Source organism: Hyla sarda, chromosome 2, assembly GCF_029499605.1.
Source record: "Hyla sarda isolate aHylSar1 chromosome 2, aHylSar1.hap1, whole genome shotgun sequence".
Classification (NCBI taxonomy): Eukaryota; Metazoa; Chordata; class Amphibia; order Anura; family Hylidae; genus Hyla; species Hyla sarda.
The window spans coordinates 378,295,296-378,318,428 of record NC_079190.1 but is presented as its reverse complement, the minus strand read 5'-3'; the positions used below and the strand labels follow the sequence as shown (position 1 = coordinate 378,318,428).

General features: G+C 43.7%; 1 protein-coding gene across 2 annotated transcripts in view; it reads left to right on the top strand.

Annotated features, from left to right (window-relative positions):
• Positions 1-23,133, top strand: part of TNFAIP1 (TNF alpha induced protein 1) — a 43,352-nt gene that overhangs the window by 8,257 nt on the left and 11,962 nt on the right. For both annotated transcript variants that reach the window (XM_056558470.1, XM_056558469.1), the window contains exons 2-4: positions 9,863-10,204; positions 15,406-15,575; positions 22,740-22,829. In XM_056558470.1, coding sequence (XP_056414445.1) covers positions 9,991-10,204; positions 15,406-15,575; positions 22,740-22,829 — 474 coding nt within the window. In that variant the 5' untranslated portion in view covers positions 9,863-9,990. The remainder of the gene's footprint in view (positions 1-9,862; positions 10,205-15,405; positions 15,576-22,739; positions 22,830-23,133) is intronic.

Sequence of the window (23,133 nt, the reverse complement as noted above, 5' to 3'; positions counted from 1 at the left end):
TTAAAGCCAGAAGAGAGTGGAGGCGCGGTCCCTCCCACTAGTCTCCCACAAACTAGGTGGGGTCGTAAGGATCTCTTTATGAAGATCAAGCTCTTTCTTTTTACAAGTCGGCAGATGATTTTTGGAGGGGACTTTAATAATTTCACGAGGTCCCAAGATTGGGGAGGTTCCAATAATCTGCTTACTTATGACTGTGTGGCCCTCAATAATATAGTTAGGGAAGCTCGCCTAGAGGATGCCCACATCTGGAGCCCCTCAGGCCACGCGGGTTTCACCTATCATCGAGGTAGCTGCAGGTCTAGGTCAGACAGGTTTTATTTGAAGGAGGAAGCCGTCTCTTCTGCAGTGTTCGTGGTTGAGGTGGAGTTCTCTGATCACTGTATGATTTTGTTTTCCTTGAATGTTTCAGAAACCCCCGGATTGGTAAAGGTTACCCATCCGGGGGGAATGGGTAACCCCTCAGCACTCCGGACTGCATTTCCGGATTTGTGACTTCTGCCAGGCCAGCAGGAGTCCGAAGTCTGTTCAAGATACTGTGCTCTGGACAAGTAGGGAGACACCTAGTGGCAGCTTTTTTAAACACAAATAAAACATAGACAACTTCATATTTTTTTTTTTTTTTTTTTTAAACAAAGTACATTAGAAAGATTTTTTTATTTACCATAAGGAGTGCAGTAGCAAAAATTTGTTTTAATGACCGTGCCTATTTAAATGTTACTGAGCCAACTTTAAAAATTTAGGAGTCATCGACCACCCTTTGGATCAACACAAATACTGGAAGGAGAGATTGTTAAAAAAATAAAAATAAAAAAATAAATAAAAAGTTGTCCAATGAACGGCAACTGGGAATGTAATGGCCCACCTTTTAAAATAGGCACTGACATTTCAACAAAATTAAACCGGAGCACAAGTCAATATATCATGTATCCTCCACCCTTCTAAACTCATCAATCGCCATGAAAAACTGCTATAAATGAGGGATCAGATTACATGCACGCCATTGAGATCTATGGAGGATGAGGAGGCCATGGCCGAAGAAAGCCAGAGGCTGACAGAGCAATTGGAGAGAGACTTTTTTTTTTTCCAATACACAGCATATTCAGATCTGTACTGGTACAGTTTTTACTTATTCTGTTTTTGCATATTTCACAACAGCAGAAAATAAATACAGATTGCAAATATACAACAGCCACCCTTCTAGAAGTTTGGACCTGACTCCAACAGTAAATCGAGTTCTTTACATATTCCCTGCGTGCCATTAAAAGCCTTTTATACACAGTGACAACCGTGATGAGGCTACTTTTTAATGTATGACTAGATATCCAAATGGGTGTTACCAGTTCGGAGCATGTCCCTACACTGTCTGACATTATCCAATCCGTGCCAGAAAGAACAGGGACCACACCCCATACATTGTTTAGTAAGAATAACTGCGCAATATGAATAACTGCGCAATGGAGCTGTAAAATGTTCCACAATTGTTATTTCATGGGAAATACAAGTATTTACTAAAATGGTCAGGTTACAGGTCATCTTTAAAGTGGACCTATCAGCAGAAATACATGGGTATATGGGTGTATTTAAACACATGGCTGGACAGGGCTAGTCATCAGAATTCTAGGTATACCTATTTATCAAAAAGTCCCATCGAAACAAAAATGGTACCGATAAAAACTACAGATCACGTCGCAAAAAATGAGCCTCTTGTATGGAAAAATAAGAGATATAGGGTCAGAAGGGGACCGTTTTAAAGTGTAAATGTCATCTACAAAAACTTTTTATAAAACGTAGATAATACCATTATATGTAAATTTGTAAATATGTTGGTTGTGCAGTGAGGGTCTGTGACATGCTATGGGCTTACACATGAGGATGATTGACAAGCCAGGAGCCTGCACAGACCCCTGCTTGTCCTCCCCCACTTCCTATTTTTGGACTCCTCATAGACACACACAGGCAATAGCTGCAGGGACAGCATTTTTTTCACCCATAAATATACATATTTTTTAATCAATGTATATTACAAATATACATATAATTGTATTATCTAAATTATATAAAAAGTTTTTGTTGACAACATGTACACTTTAAGCATACTCATTTGCTTACAAAAACTACTAAAATAAAACAAAACCGGGGGGGGGGGGGGGCGTAGCTACGCACGGCATGTGAGAGGACGCACCAGCTCAGGGCTCCACAGACATACTCTCTTTTATCCTGATAATTGGCGACTTACCTCACCTTGCACTTATCTGCAGTCTCCTTAAGGTGCCTGGAGCCATCATCATGACGGGGCGCAAACGTAATAAGAAGACCCCGGAATAGCTGGGCGGTGGGGAGACGGAGGTGCGGGGTGGGCTGCCGCCATCTTGCCCAGCTTCAGTCGCAGAGCACCTACAACGCTTTGCGCACGTGTCTGCTAAGCCGGCTAATATCATGGAGTCGGAGCCGGGGAGCCCCTGGAGCGCTGCGGACGGTGAGGGGACTGATTGGCCAGCTACAGTGATGGATCCCCTGGTGGTTCCGGTGCCCGCAGTGAGTAGAGGGTCTGCGCTGTCTGCCGCGGCTCAGAGCTCCTGCATTAACCCTGTTAGTGCTGGGATGCAGCTTGCTATATCTGGGGACCCATCTCCCATTCCCCCCCAGCCATCATCTGCTGCACAGAGCTCCTACAATAACCCTGTCAGTGCTGGGATGCAGCTTGCTATATCTGGGGACCCATCTCCCAAACCCCCCCAGCCTTCATCTGCTGCTTCCATCCTGGAGCCCCATACCACTGCTACCTGCTCTCCTTTCCATGTTAACCCCTCCTCTGCTGGTGTGGATGGTGTGCCTGCGCCTGTGTCCTTCTCTCCTCCTTCTAATCCTACCTTGAAGGATGTATTCCTGGCCGTATCTAAGGGCAATGCAGATGTCAAGCTATTGCTCGGTAGTCTAAGTGAGGATGTTAATCTCATCCGTCATGACATGCAAGAAGTGTCTGAGAGAGTCAGTGCGGTGGAGGACAGGGTGGGAGATATTGAAGATCAAGTACCTCCGCTACAGAGGGACATGCACCGTGTGATTTCTCAACTGACTGCTCTTACCGCTAAGTCGGATGACATGGAGAACCAACTTAGAAGGAATAATGTACGCTTGGTAGGCGTTCCCGAAAAAAGCGGAAGATCGCAATCCTGGAGAGTTTTTTGAAAGCTGGCTCCTTAACCCTTTCGGTCGGGAGACTCTGACCCCTATATTTGCTGTAGAACGCGCTCATAGAGTGCCTTCCCGCCTTCTTCCAACTGGGGCTCCGCCGAGGGCTGTTCTTATCCAGATTCTCCACTATAAAGACCGGAACATTATTCTATGCAAGGCATGGGATATGGACTCTCTTGCTATTGATGGTCATCGTGTCTCCATTTTTCCTGATTTCTCAGCGAAAGTTCAGAAACGGCGTGCTAAGTTCACTGATGTCAAACGTCGCCTGCGTGCATTAAATGTCATGTACTCTATGCTTTACCCTGCACGCCTCCGTGTGGTTGCTCTAGGAACTACTCATGTTCGATACCTATGTGGCGGCTGCGGAGTGGCTGGAATGACATGAGGCACAGATCCGACGTGCTGGACCTTGAGATCCCTTCTTGGCTGCTCTACTGGCCTCCTGGTAGAGGAGGATATCCTGAAGCTTGGATCTCCTGAAGACTGCACACTGACCCATGTCTGGTGTGGCACTTTTGAGACTGCCCTTATATATAATCCTGTGTTCCTTGTCTTGAGGTGCCTTATGTTGTTGCCAAATATCCCTTTTAAATTTTTTGTGGGAGGGGAGGGTTTTTATGCTCGACCCTGAACGAGGAATATTGGAATTGTGACCTATTTGTTCCCTATGCTACCTGATCACTCTACATGGGCTTTTTGTTTGCCTCTGTTGTCGCAAGTTGCGATTGCTTGGTTTGTTGTTTGTCTGGGGTGTTTATGTGGTACCATGTCTTCCTTCTCGATTTTTTTGTGCACTGATGTCTTCCTTTAATGTGTGTTCGGTCTCTGTATCTGTCTGTTCCTGTTTGGTCTCTGCCTTTTTTCTCTTGTACTTTGCTTCCAATTTCTTTTCCGTCACTGTAGACTGCGCTCTGTGTTGTTGCTCCTGTTCAGGGCCCCTTTGTATCTTCCTGGTCTCCGCCTGGTTCTTTTGCTGACCTACCTGATTCTGTTCTCTACCTTTTGCTTGCTTTTCATATTTCTCTCCTTTTGGTTGTCATTTATATTCCTTAGGTGGAGTTATGGCTAATCGTCTCACTGTGGTGGCATGGAATGGGATCTGAATGACCCTACTAAACGTCTAGCAATTTTTCAGGCACTTAAGCCATATCATCCGGCTATATTGTGTCTCTCTGAGACTCACCTGACTACTGATACTACCCATACTTTCCATGCCACCTTCTCCTCACATGCTAGGGGTGTTAGTGTACTTATCCATAACAGCATTCTCTTTTCTTGTATTTCCAGTTTGCTTGACCCTGAGGGCAGGTTTGTGTGTCTCTATGGCACGTTTAATCGTATTCTCTGTGTGTTGGTTGCTCTCTATATTCCTCCCCCATACTCGGGTGATGCCTTACGCAGAGTAGTGTCCTTCATCTCTTCTCTGCCTGATGCTCCACTCAAGGTAACGGGGGATCTCAATAATGTATTAGACCCTACTGTAGATAGATTTCCTGCCGGGGGCCGGACTGGGACCAGTGGGGCTACTGGCTTGGCTCGATTTTTAGAGGAGGTGGGGTGGGTTGATTTATGGAGGCGTCGACACCCTAATGACTTGCAATTTTCTTGCTACTCCAGTTCTCATGGTACGCTCTCATGCATTGATTTTGCGTTAGGCAACGATTTGCTTCTCCCCTTAGTTAGCTCGGTGAAGTATCTTCCCCGTACCTTGTCTGGTCACTCTCCAATCCTTATACTTTATACTCCTGACCCCCATCCCAGGTCGAGAGGCTCTCTGTGGCGCTTGAACCCGTTTTGGCTTTAGGTTCCTGCAGTGGGTGACACTATTCAATCTGACATCGTTGCCTTCCTCGAGATTAATGTGGGGAGCTCTTCCATATGTACGATATGTGATTCCCTAAAAGCGTATGTTCGAGGTATCTTTGTTAGAGATATCTCGACCTGTAAATCAAAGAATAGGGCTATTTAAACCTCCTTACAGAGACAGGTGCTCCTAGAGGAACGTAAGTTCCTTGACGACCCCTCTGATTTCAATAGAGGGAATTGGCAGTCTACCCAGGCCCTATTGGACGCACATTTGTTACGAATATCGAACAATAAGTGCTTTTTCAACAACAACGTTACTTCGAAAGTGGTGAGAGTACGGGTCGATTACTAGCTTGTACCGTCAGGGCTCAGTCTGGTTCGGCATGTATTCCATGTCTCTGTGATGGTGCCGGGGTGATGATCCAGGATGATCAAACTATTCTGACTACTCTTGTCTCCTTTTATGAGGAGACCTATTCCTCTAAATTGACGTACAGCTCTGCTGATATTGACCAGTTCGTGACTGGTATTTCACACCCCAGCCCTATCGCAGACTCGGAGGGATATGTTGGACGAGCCTATTACAGTTGAGGAATTGGAAGTGGCATTGGGAACATTATCTTCTGAGAAGTCGCCGGGAGTTGATGGCCTCCCTAATGAATATCTCAAGCAATACCGAGAGGTATTGCTTCCTAACCTGCTTGAGGTGTGGGGGGGGCGGCAGCCAGGGGAGAGGGACTGCCGAGATCTATGTTAGAGGCTGTTATTGTATTTCTTTTGAAGCCGGGTAAAAATCTGCTGTTTGCAGGTTCGTACAGGCCGATTTCTTTTTTGTGCCACATGTGATTTGGACCAGTATTTTGGGTTCCATTATTATATGCTGCCCCTTGTGCTAGAATTATAGCTAATGGCCTGCTATCCCGTTCTTTTTCGTTGGGACGTGGCACTCGTCAGGGGTGCCGTTATCCCCCTTTTTATTTGCCATTGCTATAGAGCCTTTGGCAGCATTGGTTATAGCCTCCCCTGATATCCGGGGTTTTTGTTACAGTACCTTGGAAGAGCATATTGCTCTGTATGCGGATGACATGCTCCTTTTTTGGGGCGATGCTCCGCAATCACTGCCCGCTTTAATTGATCTTATTGAATTCTTTGGTAGTTATTCGGGCCTAGCTATTAACTGGGATAAGTCCACGCTACTTCCCCTGGATCCTCTCCCCCCGATGCCTATAACTACTAGGGTTGGGCTTCCCATAGTTTCTGGGTTTAAATATTTAGGTATATATGTAAAGGCTTCCGCCTCTGATTATATTCCTCTCAACCTAGTACCACTGTTGGATCGTAGTTCCCAAAAGGTGGCTACCTGGCGCAAGCTCCCCTTATCTATGATAGGCAGGTGTAACTTGACTAAAATGATTCTCATGCCCCAGTTTTTGTATATTTTGCATAACACTCCTGTCTGGATTCCCATGAAATATTTTCATAAAATTCAGACTTTATTTCGGGAACTTATTTGGAATGTCAAATTAGCTAGGATTCGCCTCGAAACGTTACAATGTGGTAAGGAGGCAGGAGGTTTATCTGTCACTATCCCCTGGTTGTATTTCTTAGCATCACAGGTCCAGCAGCTGAAGGGATGGGCGCAGTTAGATACCATGGGACGTACAGGGGCTCTGGTTGCACAGCGTATTGGGGGCATGACCCCTCTCTATTTCTTGGAAATGGCGGCACAACCACGCCCCCCAGACTTCCCTCCTACCTTTCTTCTTCTCCGTAGGGTGTGGTTGAAGTTTAAGTCTCTCTTGCATTATCCCGCTTTTGTGACATACTCCCCATTGTGGTATAACCCAGGTCTTCCTGAACTGAATTCCCTACCTGATATCACTCTATGGCGTTCTTATGGGATATTATATGTTTCTCAACTGTATGATGGACCGGTGCTGAAGTTATTTGCTCATCTGCAAGAGGAATTTCATTTACCGCACTCCTTTTTCTTTCGTTAATTGCAGTTACGACAAGCACTGGATGTGCAGTCACGAGCGGGTGCCTTGACTATCGATTCCTCTGCAGTGGTGAATGAATTGTTCAGTAGGGTCTCTACTAAAGGAGTGATATCCTTGCTCTATAGGGAATTGTTAATTTCTTACCATGAAGCTTATCCCTTACATGCTAAAGAAAAATGGGAGGCAGACGTGGGTCCCCTATCAGATTAACAATGGGTACAGATTTTGACTATGACCCCGCACCTTGCTGTGTCAGAGGCCCACCGGGTATCTCAAATTTTTCTGTTCCATCGGGTGTATTGCACCCCAGCAATTTTACATTAAAATTGGGGGGCGCCCATATTCCTGTTGTCCCAGGTGCTCCATGTATGATTCCCATTTGTTTCATATGATGTGGGACTGAACTTCTCTATCGCAATTTTGGGCTGATGTAGGACAATTGCTCGAGAGAGTGTTTGGTTGTCCGTTTCCCTTGTCTGCCTTGTCGTGTGTTTTGGGGTATATGGATGGTTTGGATGAAGACGGTGGCTTATACATTGGTACCAGTAGAATTCTCTATCAGGCTAGCAAGTTGATGGCACAACATTGGCTGCGAGCCTCTCCACCTACTATATCCGAGCTTATTACTAAATTGAACCATGTTATCCGGTTAGAGAAGGGTGGGTATCTTAAACGGAAAGCTGTACATAAATTTGAGCTTATCTGGGGGCCCTGGATTGACACCCCGGGTCTGCCTTCCACATATTTGCGGAGAACCCCTGTTGAAGTGTTGTTAGGAGGAGCGAGCTAATCTGCTTATTTCTGTTCTATATTGTCTTCTCTATATCATTTTTGTTCTACATGGCTTTTAGTTCTGTATATGTCTGGTGCTATATTATGTCTTCCTACTGTGCGACCCTTTTTATGTTCCTCTTTGGAGTCCTCTTTCTGCTCTCTTGTTACCTTCTCTAAGTGTGCTTTTCCGAACTCTGTGCGGACTATTGATGGTGGCGGCCCTCCCTTTGCTGCTGTTGCGGCGCCTCTCCACTTTTTTCCCTTCCCTTTTTCCTTTTCTTCCTCTTCCGTTCAGATTGTAATTACTATATATACCCAATGGACAGATACTGCACTATTTGTATATATTGCAGTTTTATATTCTATTCTTCTGTGAGGGTATGACACGGGACTTGGGGCTGGGGGGTGGGTGCCTTATGTGGGTGGGGGGTTGGGGTTTATAGTTTTGTTTTGTTTGTTTGTAAACTGTAAAATGTTTAATAAACCTATTTGATAAAAAAAAAAAAAAAAAAAAAAAACTATATGAATTAGATATTGTTGTAATCGTATGGACCTACAGAATACAGATAATGTATAATTTTACTGTAAAATGCACTGTCTAAAAACAAAAACCCCAAAAAATTTACATAAGGGTTTTTTTTTCCGCCCAATAATTTTTTATTTTTAAATTTTTTTACTTTATACATTTACACTGTAAATGTTGTGGTAAAACAAGGGACATAATTACAAAGTACAATGAGTCCCGTAAACAACAAGCCCTAATTATGGAAAATTGGAAGAGTTAAGAATTTTAAAATGCAAGGAAAAAATGAAAACCGTGCAGAAAATGAAAAATTGCTGTGTGGCTGGGCGGTATACCGGTTCATACCGAATACCGATAATGTTTGTGCTGCACCATATGAATTTTTCCCAATACCGCAATACCGGTTTGGCCCCTCCCCATTTGAAATGAAAGAATTATCAGCCCAGCGCAGCGCTGTCCCTACATTGGGGAACTAATCCTATGTGGCCCGCGAGCACTGTTCTGCCAGCCCCCCCCGCCCCAATTAATTATCAGCCCTCCATCGGGGTACTACTCACATGTCACCCGCAAGCGCAAACCTCCTCGTCCTCCTGCTTGTTGCGGGCCGCCGGCGCTGGCACTCTATACTATACGCCAGTGGTTTTCAACCTGCGGACCTCCAGATGTTGCAAAACTACAACTCCCAGCATGCCTGGACAGCTGGTCCGCAGGTTGGAGACCACTGCTGTACGCTGTATCCCTATGCTCGGGCTCCAAAAGTTAAACAAAATAAACTTTTACTCCCCTTCCCCGTCGGTCAGGACCAGCTACCTGGAGACGGGAACATTGGACAGCCGTCAGCCTATCACCGGCCGCATCGATGTTCCGCCTCGGCTGGTGATAGGCTGAGCTCACTGTCATGTAAGAAGCTGGCTCCTTACATGACAATGGGCTCAGCCTATCACCTGGCAAGGCGGAACATCGCTGCGACCGGTGATAGGCTGACGGCTGTCCGACGTTCCCATCCCCAGCGTAAGGCCGACGTCGGAACATGCGTTCGTTTATTTTGTTTACCTTTTGTTGCAGCCTGGGCATAGGGATGCCGCACAGTATAGAGGTCAGTGTCGGCGGCCGCAACAAACAGGAGGACGAGGAGCGCAGCGCTTCTGGTGATATGTGAGTATTTACCCCCATGGGGACAGCGCAGTGCCGGGCTGATAATGAATTTGGGGGGGGGGTATATTTGGGGAATACCGTTATATACCGTGGAACCCATAAGTTACAAAAATACTGTGATACACATTTGGTCATACCGCCCAGCCCTAAATTGCTATGTCATTAAGGGGTTAACAGTAGTAAAGGCCAGCATGTATTTTCCTTTTATTGTTAGTTGAGGTATTTTCACAGTAGAGGAGGATTATCTCCTACATACCCTGGTGGCCATCATTTTGATCAAATCATAAATGCTAGTATTTACATGTGTCAGGTGGTAAGTCCTGTATATTTGATCATTGCAGTAAATGATTTTCATAACATGTTATAGTAATGGTCTCCCCTTGACCTTTCTTTATTTTCTTTCCAGGAATTTGGATAAGTTAGCAGGCTCCACTTTCCTGCTAACCAGGGTGCGTCTTCCACTCGCGTCCTCCCACCACGGCGGCACACGTGAAGCCCACTGTGTGCAGAGTAATTGTCTATTTGCAACGAGAGATGTCTGGCGACACTTGTCTGACGGCTATGTGCCCCGCTTCAGGGGCCAAACCAAAAACGTACAGCTTTAAAGGGGGCTGCCTTGGGAACAAATATGTGCGACTGAATGTGGGAGGATCTTTGTACTACACCACGGTGCAGGTCCTGACCAGACATGACACTATGCTTAAGGCAATGTTCAGTGGTCGGATGGAGGTTCTGACAGACAAAGAAGGTAAGAGATTCTGATACTGGTATACAGGTGACATTGGTTGGATTACATTTTTATGTTGTTTGGGAGATTCTGAAAACAAAAGCTGTTGAGGTGCCCAGAGCCCGGATTCAAGAAAAGCTAGAATTTGGGAAAAATAGAATATGCAATGGTATAGTGTTATCACATCTCATCTGTTTACCTAATGGAGCTATGCTTTCATCCAGTGATTATCATTAACTACCTGTTTGTCCCATTTTATTTAAAATTCACACTATTAAATTGACATTTATGTATTATGTTGCGACAAAGACATGTGGTCACTCTAAAACCTATTGATAAACCTACCAATAGATAGCTGAGGGGGTGGGGACAAAATTATACTTTGTGCTGTGTTCCATGCGGTAACTGCAACCGGGGCATGCACTTTTTTTCCCCCCTGAATGATAAAGTTTCAGTCCCATTGCTTGCCTTCATGAGTATCTGCACCCCACAGCGACTGCTATGTGCAATGGAAGTCACTTTTTTTCTATGCATCTTTTCTCTCTGAGAATTACTTTGAATGTCTCATAGATATGCATAAACCTGACTGGTCTTGTTAGATTAACCCTTCAGAGTGTTAACAAGGTGGTTTTAGTGTTCTCACTTGTGTTATTGAGCCCCTAAAAGTGTTTTCCATGGTGCACAGCTATTGCTCATTCTCTCCATTTCAGGGGGCAGGGCAAGAGCTGTGCTGTTTGCCAGTGATTTGCGTACATGGACTTTTGTTTCCTCCTTTAGCTAGTCAAAGCACATACTCCTCTCTGCTGTGTCACAACAGTGCTTAAGAAAGTGTACTAGACTGAACAGGCTACACTATGCAGCACAATACTATAGATGGCATTTGGAGAGAGAAGGGGTTGCTCATACACTGGGTTTGCAAGGTGTGCTATGTGAGCAAAAAGAAAAGGATTACAGCAAAGAATGGGTTACACTAAGCACTGATCTGCTGAGAAGCTAATAGGAGAAGATTACACTACAGCACTGTGGACATACAGAATTAAGTACACTATTATTTAGACCAGAACTTTATGGATAGTGAGAAATAAGAGGGAAGCTTTGATTTGTTTTTCAAGAATTGTGTGAATCATCTACAGCAGGCAGACTGCTCAGCGTGCAGGTATGTGGCAAGACTCTGACAGACTCTCTGTCTTGCACATAGAAAACGTGCATATGTGTTACACTAAAAAAAAAATGCACAAAGGATGCGATCTATTGCAAGGCCTTCTCCAAAAGGAGAGAGCCCCCCCCAACATACCTTACTATTCCCCTTAGGGCCAGAAGACACCTGCACCGTTCCAGGTTCAATGTCCCTTTTTGCCGAAGCTGCGAAGGCATTAAACGGTCGTTACCCTGCCTGTGCAGGAGTACCCGGGGTTTTTGCATGGATGTTCGGAATCTGATGGCCACATCTGTGAGTTTCGGCACTTCCCGAGGCACAAAAGTTCCTCGGCTTTAAACCCTCCCAGCCTCGTGGCAAGACCCGGACGGGACAGGTCACATCGGGGCAGAAGTTGAGCTGATTCCTCGGAACCAACCCCGGAATGCCCTGGTACACCTGCCCCCTCCATGCAGCACCCATCCCCACCAGCCCCACATCAGTGGAGCCTGATCCACTGATAAAAACAGATACTACACTTGGTTTTAGCCAAAAGGCTGAGAAGCAATGCTAAACCCTTCCCTTACTTTATTTTCTGAAATTTGGTCTAATCTTGCTGTTACAGAGACAGATTTCCCACGACACCAGGCAGTGGACAGAAGAATGCATGTGAGATTACTGGTGGCCAAGATTTTACAGCTGTTTTCTAGAATAAAGAGTTATTTTTGGTTAAGGAAGTGATTTCCAGATATGTTAAGAATCACACTGGCTATCACATGTTGGGACAAGTTTTAATTTTCAGCGGCACACTTTATTTTATGATGTAACTATGTGTCAGTAGGATTCCAGTGATACCAAACTTACATTTAACCTCTTAAGGACGCAGGGCGTACCTGTACGCCCGGTCCCGGTATATAACGTGGGGTCGCGTTAATGAAAGCCGGGACACTGGGCTAATAGCATGTGGCATCGATTGTTGTGCCGAGTGCTATTAACCCTTTAGATGTGGCATTCAAAGTTGATTGCCATGTCTAAACAAAAATACACTCCCGACAGCTCAGTTGGACTGATCGGGACCATCGCGGTGAAATAGCGATGTCCCGATCAGCTAGAACGGGAGCCTTACCTGCCTCCGTCGCGCCTGATCGGCTATTGATTGCTCTAAGCCTGAAATCCAGGCTTGAGCAATCGACAGCCGATAACACTGATCATTGCCATGTTAATGCATGGGGGTGATCTGTGTATAAGTTCCGTATGTGCAGTGTAATAGCCACTAGGGGGTTATAACACTGCAGAAAAAAAAGTGTGGAAAAAAAAAGTTGATCATTCAACCCCTTCCCTAATAAAAGTAAGAACCACCCCCCTTTTCCCATAAAAAAAAAATAAAAATAACAATAAAAATAAACATATGGTATTGCCGCGTGTGGAAATGTCCAAACTATAAAAATATATCGTTAATAAACCGCACGGTCCATGGCGTACTCGCAAAAAAATTCCAAAGTCCAAAATAGCGTATTTTTGGTCACTTTTTATATCATGAAAAAATTAATAAAAAGCGATCAAAAAGTCAGATCAATACAAAAAACGGTACCGATAAAAACTTCAGATCACTGCGCAATACCGGCCCATACACGAAAAAAATTAAAAGTTATAGGGGTCAGAAGATGACAATTTTAAATTTATAAATTTTATGATGTAGTTATGATTGATTTTTTTTCCAGAAGTACCACAAAATCAAACCTATATAAGTAGGTTATCTTTTTAACCGTATGGACCTACAGAATAAAGATAAGATGTCTTTTTTACCGAAAAATGCACTGTGTAGAAATGGAAGCCCCCAAAACGTCACCTTCCACCAACTGCAGTAACGTTCTCGATGACCTATTACGATATCTCCTGCGGGGAGCACATACAAGTGTATGAAGTATAAATGTATAGCAAACGAAAAAGTGCACTCACCGCTCAACGGAGAAGGCTGCGTCAAGGAGTCCGGTTGGCGGGGTGCTGCGTCAGAGCATAAGCGCAGGTGTGTGGTGCTCGGAGGCGTAGCCTACGAGCGCCAGACACCTGCACTTATGCTGTGACGCAGCACCCCGTCATCCAGACTCCTTGACGCAGCCTTCTCCGTTGAGCGGTGAGTGCACTTACGTGCTTTTTCGTTTGCTATACATTTATACGTCATACACTTGTATGTGCTCCCCGCAGGAGATATCGTAATAGGTCACTGAGAACGTTACTGCAGTTTCCCACTTAATTTTTTTTGTCTGAGATTTGTAAATCACTTCTATTAAAAAATCTTAATCCTTCCAGTACTTATCAGCTGCTGAATACTACAGAGGAAATTCTTTTCTTTTTGGATTTATTTTCTGCTTTTCTGTCTCTCCACAGTGCTCTCTGCTGACACCTCTGTCCATTTTAGGAACTGTCCAGAGCAGGAGCAAATTCCCATAGCAAACCTCTCCTGCTCTGGACAGTTCCTAAAATGGACAGAGGTGTCAGTAGAGAGCACTGTGGACAGACAGAAAAGAAATCCAAAAAGAAAAGCATTTCCTCTGTAGTATTAAGCAGCTAAAAAGTACTGGAATGATTAAGATTTTGTAATAGAAGTATTTCACAAATCTGTTTAATGTTTTTGGCACCAGTTGATTAAAGAAAAAAGTTTTCCACCGGAGGACCCCTTTAACCCCTTAAGGACTCAGCCCATTTTGGCCTTAAGGACTCAGACAATTTAATTTTTACGTTTTCATTTTTTCCTCCTCGCCTTCTAAAAATCATAACTCTTTTATATTTTCATCCACAGACTAGTATGAGGGCTTGTTTTTTGCGCGACCAGTTGTCCTTTGTAATGACATCACTCATTATATCATAAAATGTATGGCGCAACCAAAAAACACTATTTTTGTGGGGAAATTAAACCGAAAAACGCAATTTTGCTAATTTTGGAAGGTTTTGTTTTCACGCCGTACAATTTATGGTAAAAATGACGTGTGTTCTTTATTCTGAGGGTCAATACGATTAAAATGATACCCATTATTACATACTTTTATATTCTTGTTGCGCTTAAAAAAAAAATCACAAACTTTTTAACCAAATTAGTACGTTTATAATCCCTTTATTTTGATGACCTCTAACTTTTTTATTTTTCCGTATAAGCGGCGGTATGGGGGCTCATTTTTTACGCCATGATCTGTACTTTTTTTTGATACCACATTTGCATATAAAAAACTTTTAATATATTTTTTATAAAAAATTTTTTAAATAAAATGTATTAAAAAAGTAGGAATTTTTGACTTTTTTTATTTTTTTTCGTTCACGCCGTTCACCGTACGGGATCATTAACATTTTACTTTAATAGTTCGGACATTTACGCACGCGGCGATACCAAATATGTCTATAAAAAAAGTTTTTTACGCTTTTTGGGGGTAAAATAGGAAAAAACGGACGTTTTACTTTTTTATTGGGGGAGGGGATTTTTCACTTTTTTTTTTACTTTTACATTTTTTTACATTTTTTTTTACACTTGAATAGTCCCCATAGGGGACTATTCATAGCAATACCATGATTGCTAATACTGATCTGTTCTATGTATAGAACAGATCAGTGTTATTGGTCATCTTCTGCTCTGGTCTGCTCGATCACAGACCAGAGCAGGAGACGCCGGGAGCCGCACGGAGGACGGAGAAGGGAACCTCCGTGCGGCGTTATGAATGATCGGATCCCCGCAGCAGCGCTGCGGGCGATCCGATCGTTCATTTAAATCGCGAACTGCCGCAGATGCCGGGATCTGTATTGATCCCGCCACCTGAGGGGTTAATGGCGGACGCCCGCGATCTCGCGGGCGTCGGCCATTGCCGGCGGGTCCCTGGCTGCGATCAGCAGCCGGGATCAGCCGCGCATGACACGGGCATCGCTCCGATGCCCGCGGTTATGCTTAGGACGTAAATGTACGTCCTGGTGCGTTAAGTACCACCTCACCAGGACGTACATTTACGTCCTGCGTCCTTAAGGGGTTAATGTAAAATAACACTGTGTGTAAACTGGTGTCAATAAATGAACTTGGCCTTTAACTCAGTCTTCCTTTTTCTAGGTTGGATTCTTATTGACCGTTGCGGAAAGCATTTTGGGAGCATTTTAAACTATCTTCGAGACGACACCATTGCACTTCCAAAGAACAGACATGAGATTAAGGAGTTAATGGCAGAAGCCAAATATTACCTCATTCAGGGCTTAGTAGACAAGTGCCAGGCAGCATTACAGGTGAGGAAATTTACTTACTAACCCTTCCCCCCTGTGATCTTTGTTTTTATTCCTTTCATGATGTGTTTTATGATAAAATTTGCTCTTTAGTGTGTTTGATACATTAAGTCAGGGTTTCCCAACCAGGGTGCCTCCAGCTTTTGCAACACTACAACTCCCAGCATGCCCGGACAGCCAAAGGCTGTCCGGGCATGCTGGGAGTTGTAGTTTTGCAACAGCTGAAGGCACCCTGGTTGGGAAACACTGCATTAAAGGGGTACTCCGCCCCTAGACATCTTATCCCCTATCCAAAGGATATGGGGTAAGATGTCAGATCGCCGGGGTCCCGCTGCTGCAGCACCCCTCTATCATTACTGCGCAGAGCGAGATCGCTCTGCACGTAATGACGGGCAATACAGGGGCCGGAGCATCGTTACGTCATGGCTCCGCCCCCTTGTGACGTCACGGCCTGCCCCCGTCAATACAAGTCTATGGTAGGGGGCATTGCGGTCGTCACGCCCCCTGCCATAGACTTGCATTAAGGGGACGGGCCGTGATGTCATGAGGGGCGGAGCCATGACGTAACGATGCTCCGGCCCCTGTATCGCACGTCATTACGCACAGAGCAAACTCGCTCTGTGCAGTAATGATGGCGGGGTGCCGAAGCGGCGATCCCCGGGGTCCCCAGCAGCGGGACCGCGGCGATAGAAACATCTTATCCCCTATCCTTTGAATAGGGGATAAGATGCCAGGGGCGGAGTACCCCTTTAGGTGACACAAAAAGACCTGATTTTCCACAAAGTTTGACGCTGAGTCACTCTGATGTAATTCTCGACAAAAAGACACTATAGGTTTAGATTTTATGTATGTTTTATGAGACATTGGGATTAAAGCATTTTTCTGAAGACTGAAAATGATTCATTGGTGTATTAGCTTCCCAGAGGCGTTGGTATGGAAATAAAGGTCATGTATACAGTTGTAGCTTGTGCACTCGTAGTCCAGACACCAGCAGTCCAAGGAGTGTGTGTTGGCCCGTCGTGACCGCAGATGCTTTTGACGTAAAGTAAGGACATCGGGGGACATGTATCATTTCCAGTGTATAATAGAAGTTTTTTACCCCTCTGCCTGTTGTCTAAATTTGGCGCAGCTGCGTTAAATTTATCATTCTTGCGCAGCTACTTTCTTGAATTGCGTTTGAATTTAGAATTCTCCTCAGAGCATAAATTTACACCGCAGCTCTATTTAGTAGGAGCTTTGTCTGCAGCGTATCTTCACCTAAACAGTAATTGTGTCCTCGTTATTAGTTTTAGAATTTTTTCTTCATTATGTAGAGTTTTAATCTCACAATAATACCACTTTTTGCACCCAATTATAACACATCAATTATACCAATGTCCTTATTCTTCATTTAACATCTGTGACACCCCTGTGCAAATCACCTCAAATGTACATGGTGCACTCTACCTTATGGGCCTTGTGCGCCCGCAGAGCACTTTGCGCCCACATATGTGGTATCTCTGTACTCTGGCTAAATTGTGTCCCAAAAAATGTTTTTTTTTTTTTTTTCCCCCATTTACCTCTTGTGAAAATGTAAAGTATGCGGCAACACCTGCATGTCAGTGTAAATAATTTTATTTTTATACACTAACATACTGGTGTAGACTCCAACTGTTCCTTTTCATAATGTGTAAAAGGAGAAAAAGCCCCCCAAAATCTGTAAGGCAATTTCTCCCAAGTACGGCGATACCCCAAATGTGACCCTAAAATGTTGCCTTGAAATACGACAGGGCTCCAAAGTGAGAGCGCCATGCGCATTTGAGGCCTAAATTAGGGTTTTGCATAGGCGTGAGCATAGGGGTATTCTATGCCAGTGTTTCCCAAACAGGGTGCCTCCAGCTGTTGCAAAACTCCCAACATGCCTGGACAGTCAATGGCTGTTCGGCAATACTGGGAGTTGTTGTTTTGCAACAGCTGGAGGCTCCATTTTGGAAACAGTGCCGTACCAGACGTTGTTCATATTTATTGGGGAGGGGAGGGGGGCTGTGTAGCGGTATGTGTATATATAGTGTTTTTTACTTATTTTATTTAAGTGTAGTGTAGTGTTTTTAGGGTATAGTCACACGGGCGGGGGTTGACAGCGAGTTTGCTGCATCTCAATCTTGCAGCACTCCCTGTAAACCTCTGCCCATGTTAGTGTACCCTGTCCATTCACATTGGAGGGAGGGGGGGGGAAACATCCAGCTGTTGCAAAACTACAACTCCGAGCATGCCCTTTGGCTGTCCGTGCATGCTGAGAGTTGTAGTTTTGCAACAGCTGGAGGCACACTGGTTGCGAAACACGGAAACAGACTCAGTGTTTCACAACCAGTGTGCCTTCAGCTGTTGCAAAAACTTCAAATCTCAGCATGCAGTGACAGCAGAAGGACATGCTGGAACTTGTAGTTATGCAACAGCTGGAGGCATACTGCTACAACTCCCAGCATGCCCTTTGGCAGTCCGTGCATGCTGAGGGTTGTAGTTATGCAACAGCTGAAGGCACACTGGTTGCAAAACACTTGAACGTTTTTTACTTAACTTAGTGTTTCCAAACCAGTGTGCCTCCAGCTGTTGCACAACTTCAATTCCCAGCATGCATGGTCTGTCAGTACATGCTGGGCGTTATAGTTTGGAGGCACAGCTGGAGGCACACGGGTTGGGAAAAAGAGTTAGGAAACGAACAATGTTTCCCAACTAGTGTGCCTCCAGCTGTTGCAAAACTATAATTCCCAGCATGGCCAGACATGCTGGAAGTTGTATTTCGGCAATATCTGAAGGGTCAGATTTTGACGAACTACAACTCCCAGCATGCTTGGGCAGTCTGGGAATGCTGGGAGTTGTAGTTTTGCAACAGCTGGAGGTCCACAGTTTGTAGACCACTGTATAATGGTCTCCAATCTGTGGTCTTCCAGATGTTACAGAACTACAACTCCCAGCATGCCTCGACAGAGTGGGCATACTGAGATTTGTAATTTTGGAACATCTGGAAGAGCACAGATTGGAGACCATTATACAGTGGTCTCCAAACTGTGGCCCTCCAGATGTTGCAAAACTACAACTCCCAGCATGCCCAGATGGTCACATGGTAAGATGGCTGGCTATCAGTGATAGCCACCATCTTACCGGGCGCTGGGGGAAAGTATAACGGAAAGCAGCAAATTGTAAAAATAAAAGGAGAATGATCTACAGTGTTAAATGGATTACAAAGCTATTTTAATGTGACGGAGCTTGTGCAATGATAAGTAAGATATCAAACATTTCCTATGTAAATGTATTAAATTGTTGGATCATAAAACAACAAAATACAAGTGATCTAATGAATAACTGAACTGTAAACAAATATTCTATATGCAAATTATTTTAAAAGTGCTTTGGAATAACCAAGGAGTAAAAATATAAAGCAAACCAAATGAGGAATTGAGATAGGAAAGTTAAAACATTCTGGTGGTTCCTTAGTAGAACTTTCCTTCAGAAATAGAAAGGATCGCTACGTGCAGTTAAAGTTGGCTTATATTTACGGGGAAAAAGACGCACTTGCGTCAAAATATTTGGTGCAAAGGAAAAGAACGCAGGTAATAAATCCATGTGTACTATAGATGTCACTCCAAGGTACCCTGATTAGGCCACATCTGGAGGACATGCTCTACCAAAACGTGCGCAAAAAAATACACACAAAACGGGTAAAATCTTTGATACATGTCCCCCATCATTTTTACTTCTGGACAGGAGAGGGGCACAAATCCCTAGTTTCATATGGCTGCACAGGGTTATCCTATATGCCAGAAGAACCCAGGAATCCCATCACTATTGCTGCTTGCCTCCTGCTGCATGTGATCTGTGCTGTTTTCTCTCTTCCCCTTATTCATTGTAATTTCGAGCAGCTAAGAAGTTGTCAGTCACATGCTGTAGGAGGAGGTGTGTGGCGATATGGAATGGAAATCCTGGCCACATGCGGCTTTTGGGATAGACTCATGGCGACCTGCCTCATTTTTTTTTATAAAAAACAAAAACCTACTTGTCCAAGGGACTCAAAGGAACACAATCTACTTGTCCCTCATGGAAATCCACTTGTCCTGGTACACAAAATAATTTCTACCAAAATTGTAAATAAGCTTTTTATTTCGTTTTTTATTAAAAAAAATAATAATTTGTGAGGTGAAATTGAAAACAAAAATGCTAATTTTGGGTTTTTCTTTTTTTACGCCATTAACCTTGTGGTCAAACTTACATGTTCTTTTGATACTTTAGGTTGGCCTGATTACAGCAATACCAAATTTGTTTTATAAATTAAAAAAAAAATCGAAACTTTTAAATAAAAAACATTTCGGACCCCCTATAACATTTTTTTCCCCGTATTCTGGGCTGTATGAGAGCTAATTTTTTTTTCAGTTGTAATCTGGTGTTTGTATTGGAACCATTTAGGTATTGATCTGACTTTTTGATTACTTTTCACTAAATTTTTTCTGGGATATGATGTTATAAACATAAAAAAAAAGGCAATTCTGTGGTTTGGTATTTTTTTATGTTACCCCCATATGAGATAGAGATATATATAGTTATATTTTAATAGTTCAGGCAATTACACAAGTGCCATTACCAAATACATTTATTTTTATATTTTACACTTTACTAGTCCCCTTAGGGGACTTTTAGGAGGAATCATTAGAATCCTCATACAGATCAATGCAGTTCTATTGAACTCCATTGATCTGTGTGATCTGTGCTCATTTGGTCAATCAAATACAAATCCATAGTAGCCATGGATGAGAGGTAAGCCCTCAGTCAACCTCCGCAGTGGATCGCCTTCCACCCACTAGACCACCAGGGATGGTTAAAAGGTCCCTTTAGACGCTGCTGTCAACTTTTACAGCGGCAATCTAAAGGGTTAATAGCCACCCGCGATAGCCGCATGCCGGCTATTAGCGGCAGCCCCCAGCTACTGAAATCAGCTGGGCACCACCTGGTATGGTGCGGGCTCAAGTCAGGAGCCCACTCCATTCACCCTGAGCGCCACCGTAATAAAATCGGTCCAGCCCTGCTTGCAGGGCTAAAGGTATGAAAAATTTGCCTGCCCGGAACTGCATGTCGCAATAAGATTTCCACATCGCTGCCTATGTGCCCCTCTCAAACACATTAAATTATATATATAATTTTCTAGTGCAAAGGTGTTGAATTCATCACATGTACAACAGAGCATGCCACTGAGTTTCTCGGACATCGAAAATGTCAAGTGTCAATACATGACATCTAGATGCTCCTTCCAAGGCCCTCCCAGTTTACCTTCTGTATGGCCACTGTTCCTTCTTGTTTTCTTCCTGTGTATGGGAACAGCACTTGAAATACCATGCAGCACATTGTGTGGCATTTGCCTGCCTAGGATATATTTACCATGGACTGCAAACGTTCTGCAGCACTGTATGTTATTGGTTAATAAACATGTCAAGTTATCCAGCGGCTGACACTGTGAAAAAGCTAAATAGTACCATGAGAAAATTTTACAGAAAGAGATCTGCAAATTTTGGCATCCTCTGTGTTAAAGTATGCAGTTTAAAAAAATAAATAAATAAATAAGTTTAAAACCTGCTCGGATTTGTTAAAGGGGATGGTCAGTATTTAAAAAAAAAAAAAAACTACTTTCTTGCATAAACAGCACTACACCTGTCCACAAGTTGTGTCTGGTATTGCAGCTCGGCTCCATTGAAGTGAATGGGACTGGGCGGCAGTACTACACACACACTGTGGACAGGAGTGGTGCTTTTTTTGCAAGACAGAAAGGTTTCTAGAATCCTGGACAACCCCTTTAAGTAGTTGTGTACTTTTAATATGGTATTGTCTCCAGTTTTTGGCTTTTTCTTTCTCCCAATACAACACGTCATCCTCTGCTGTCTCAGGAGGCTTGGCTGGATCTGGTCTCTTAGCTCTAGTAACGTCATCACCTCTGATAACCTCCTACATCACCATCTCCCTGTCATGTACACATATATCTTTATTGGGGCATTTAGGGGAAAATGAGTTGTGTTTTATTAGCAGTGCTGTGCACGTTCTTGTCATGTCTTATGGAAACTTACCGAAATCTTGATAGACAAATAGCATGTTTTGCTGCAATGTTAAAATTGTGCAGTTTATACCACAATTTTGGAAAATTGTGGCTAAAAAGGAGTAGTACTGCAAATGTCCCTCAAGAGTACTACTAATAATAAAACTCAAAGTGTGAACACAGCCTCACAGCATGGTTCATAATGAATGATCCCTCAGCCCGACAAGCAGAACAGGAAGGAATAGCAGGAGCTGCAACCTCACTATGCAACAGTTTGCTGGGAAATAAGTTGTCTGGGCCTGGAGCTGGCAGGATTGTTGAGGGGAGGGAAGTAGGCAGCGTGCATTCTGGGAATTGTAGTACTGAGAAACTACTGAACAGCACTAAGACCCCCAAAACATATGGATTTTTGGTGTGGCAGACAGGTAAGCAATGCGTATGTGATTCTGAAGTTGTTGTTTTTTTTGTGATATATATACCTACCTGTCGGTGTACTCCGCTGCTAGACATCTTATCACCTATCGAAAGGACAGGGCATAAGATGTCTGATTGCAGGGGTCCTGCTGCCACAAGCTCCTGTAGCACCCAGCGTTCTAAACAAACGCCAGGTTCCTGCGGCAGTGGTGGGGATGTCACGGCCACACCCCCTCCAATAGACATGAATGGAGGGGGTGCGGTCGTCATGTCCCGATCTCTGCCTCCAGCTTAGAGCGTTCTGAACAAAATGTTCAAAATGCTGGAGCACCTGAGTACCTCTTTAAAGGTTCACCACTCAAGCCCTAGTTGCTTCTGCTTTGTATTTTACTTTCCTCACAAAATGTATGTCTGTTTTAACTAATGTAACCCCAGCTTATGTTGTTATTAGAAGGAAATCTGTCTTTTAAGTTACTCTTCCAAATCCATGAAACTTTTGGAAATGTTCACCATAGAATTTTATTCATAGAAAATGTCATCATAGGGCACCAGCTGTTCCCAGCAGGCTGTGATACATTTGATCAAACCTATTTCTGTTCCTTTATAGTCCAGGACATCATAGGGGTGTGGGACAGACACGACTGCAAACAATGTAACAGATTTTCTCTTCTAATTGTCTCCATTTTTCTTTCTGTTAGGATAAGACTGAGTCATACGAAGCTGTATGTAATATCCCTATCATCACGTCTCAGAAAGAAGAAGAGAAGCTGATTGAATCATCTGCCAAGGTGCATACTCCACTGATACATTGTTAATGTCAGCACAGACCAGGCTGCTTCTGCTTTCAGGCATCGTAATGCACGATTATTCTTAGTCTTATTTTTTACATTTAATGGCGCCAGAAACTACAATGACTTTTAGAATAATATTGCGCCAGCTAGCTTATTTTACTGGGGGTATGACAATGGAATGCTTTCACTGAATCTTTAAATGGGCACTCTCATTAAAACGAATTTTAATATACTTTGTTTACAAAAAATGAAATTTTCTATGTTTTATTTGTGCTTAAAAAAAACTCAAGAGAACATTTTC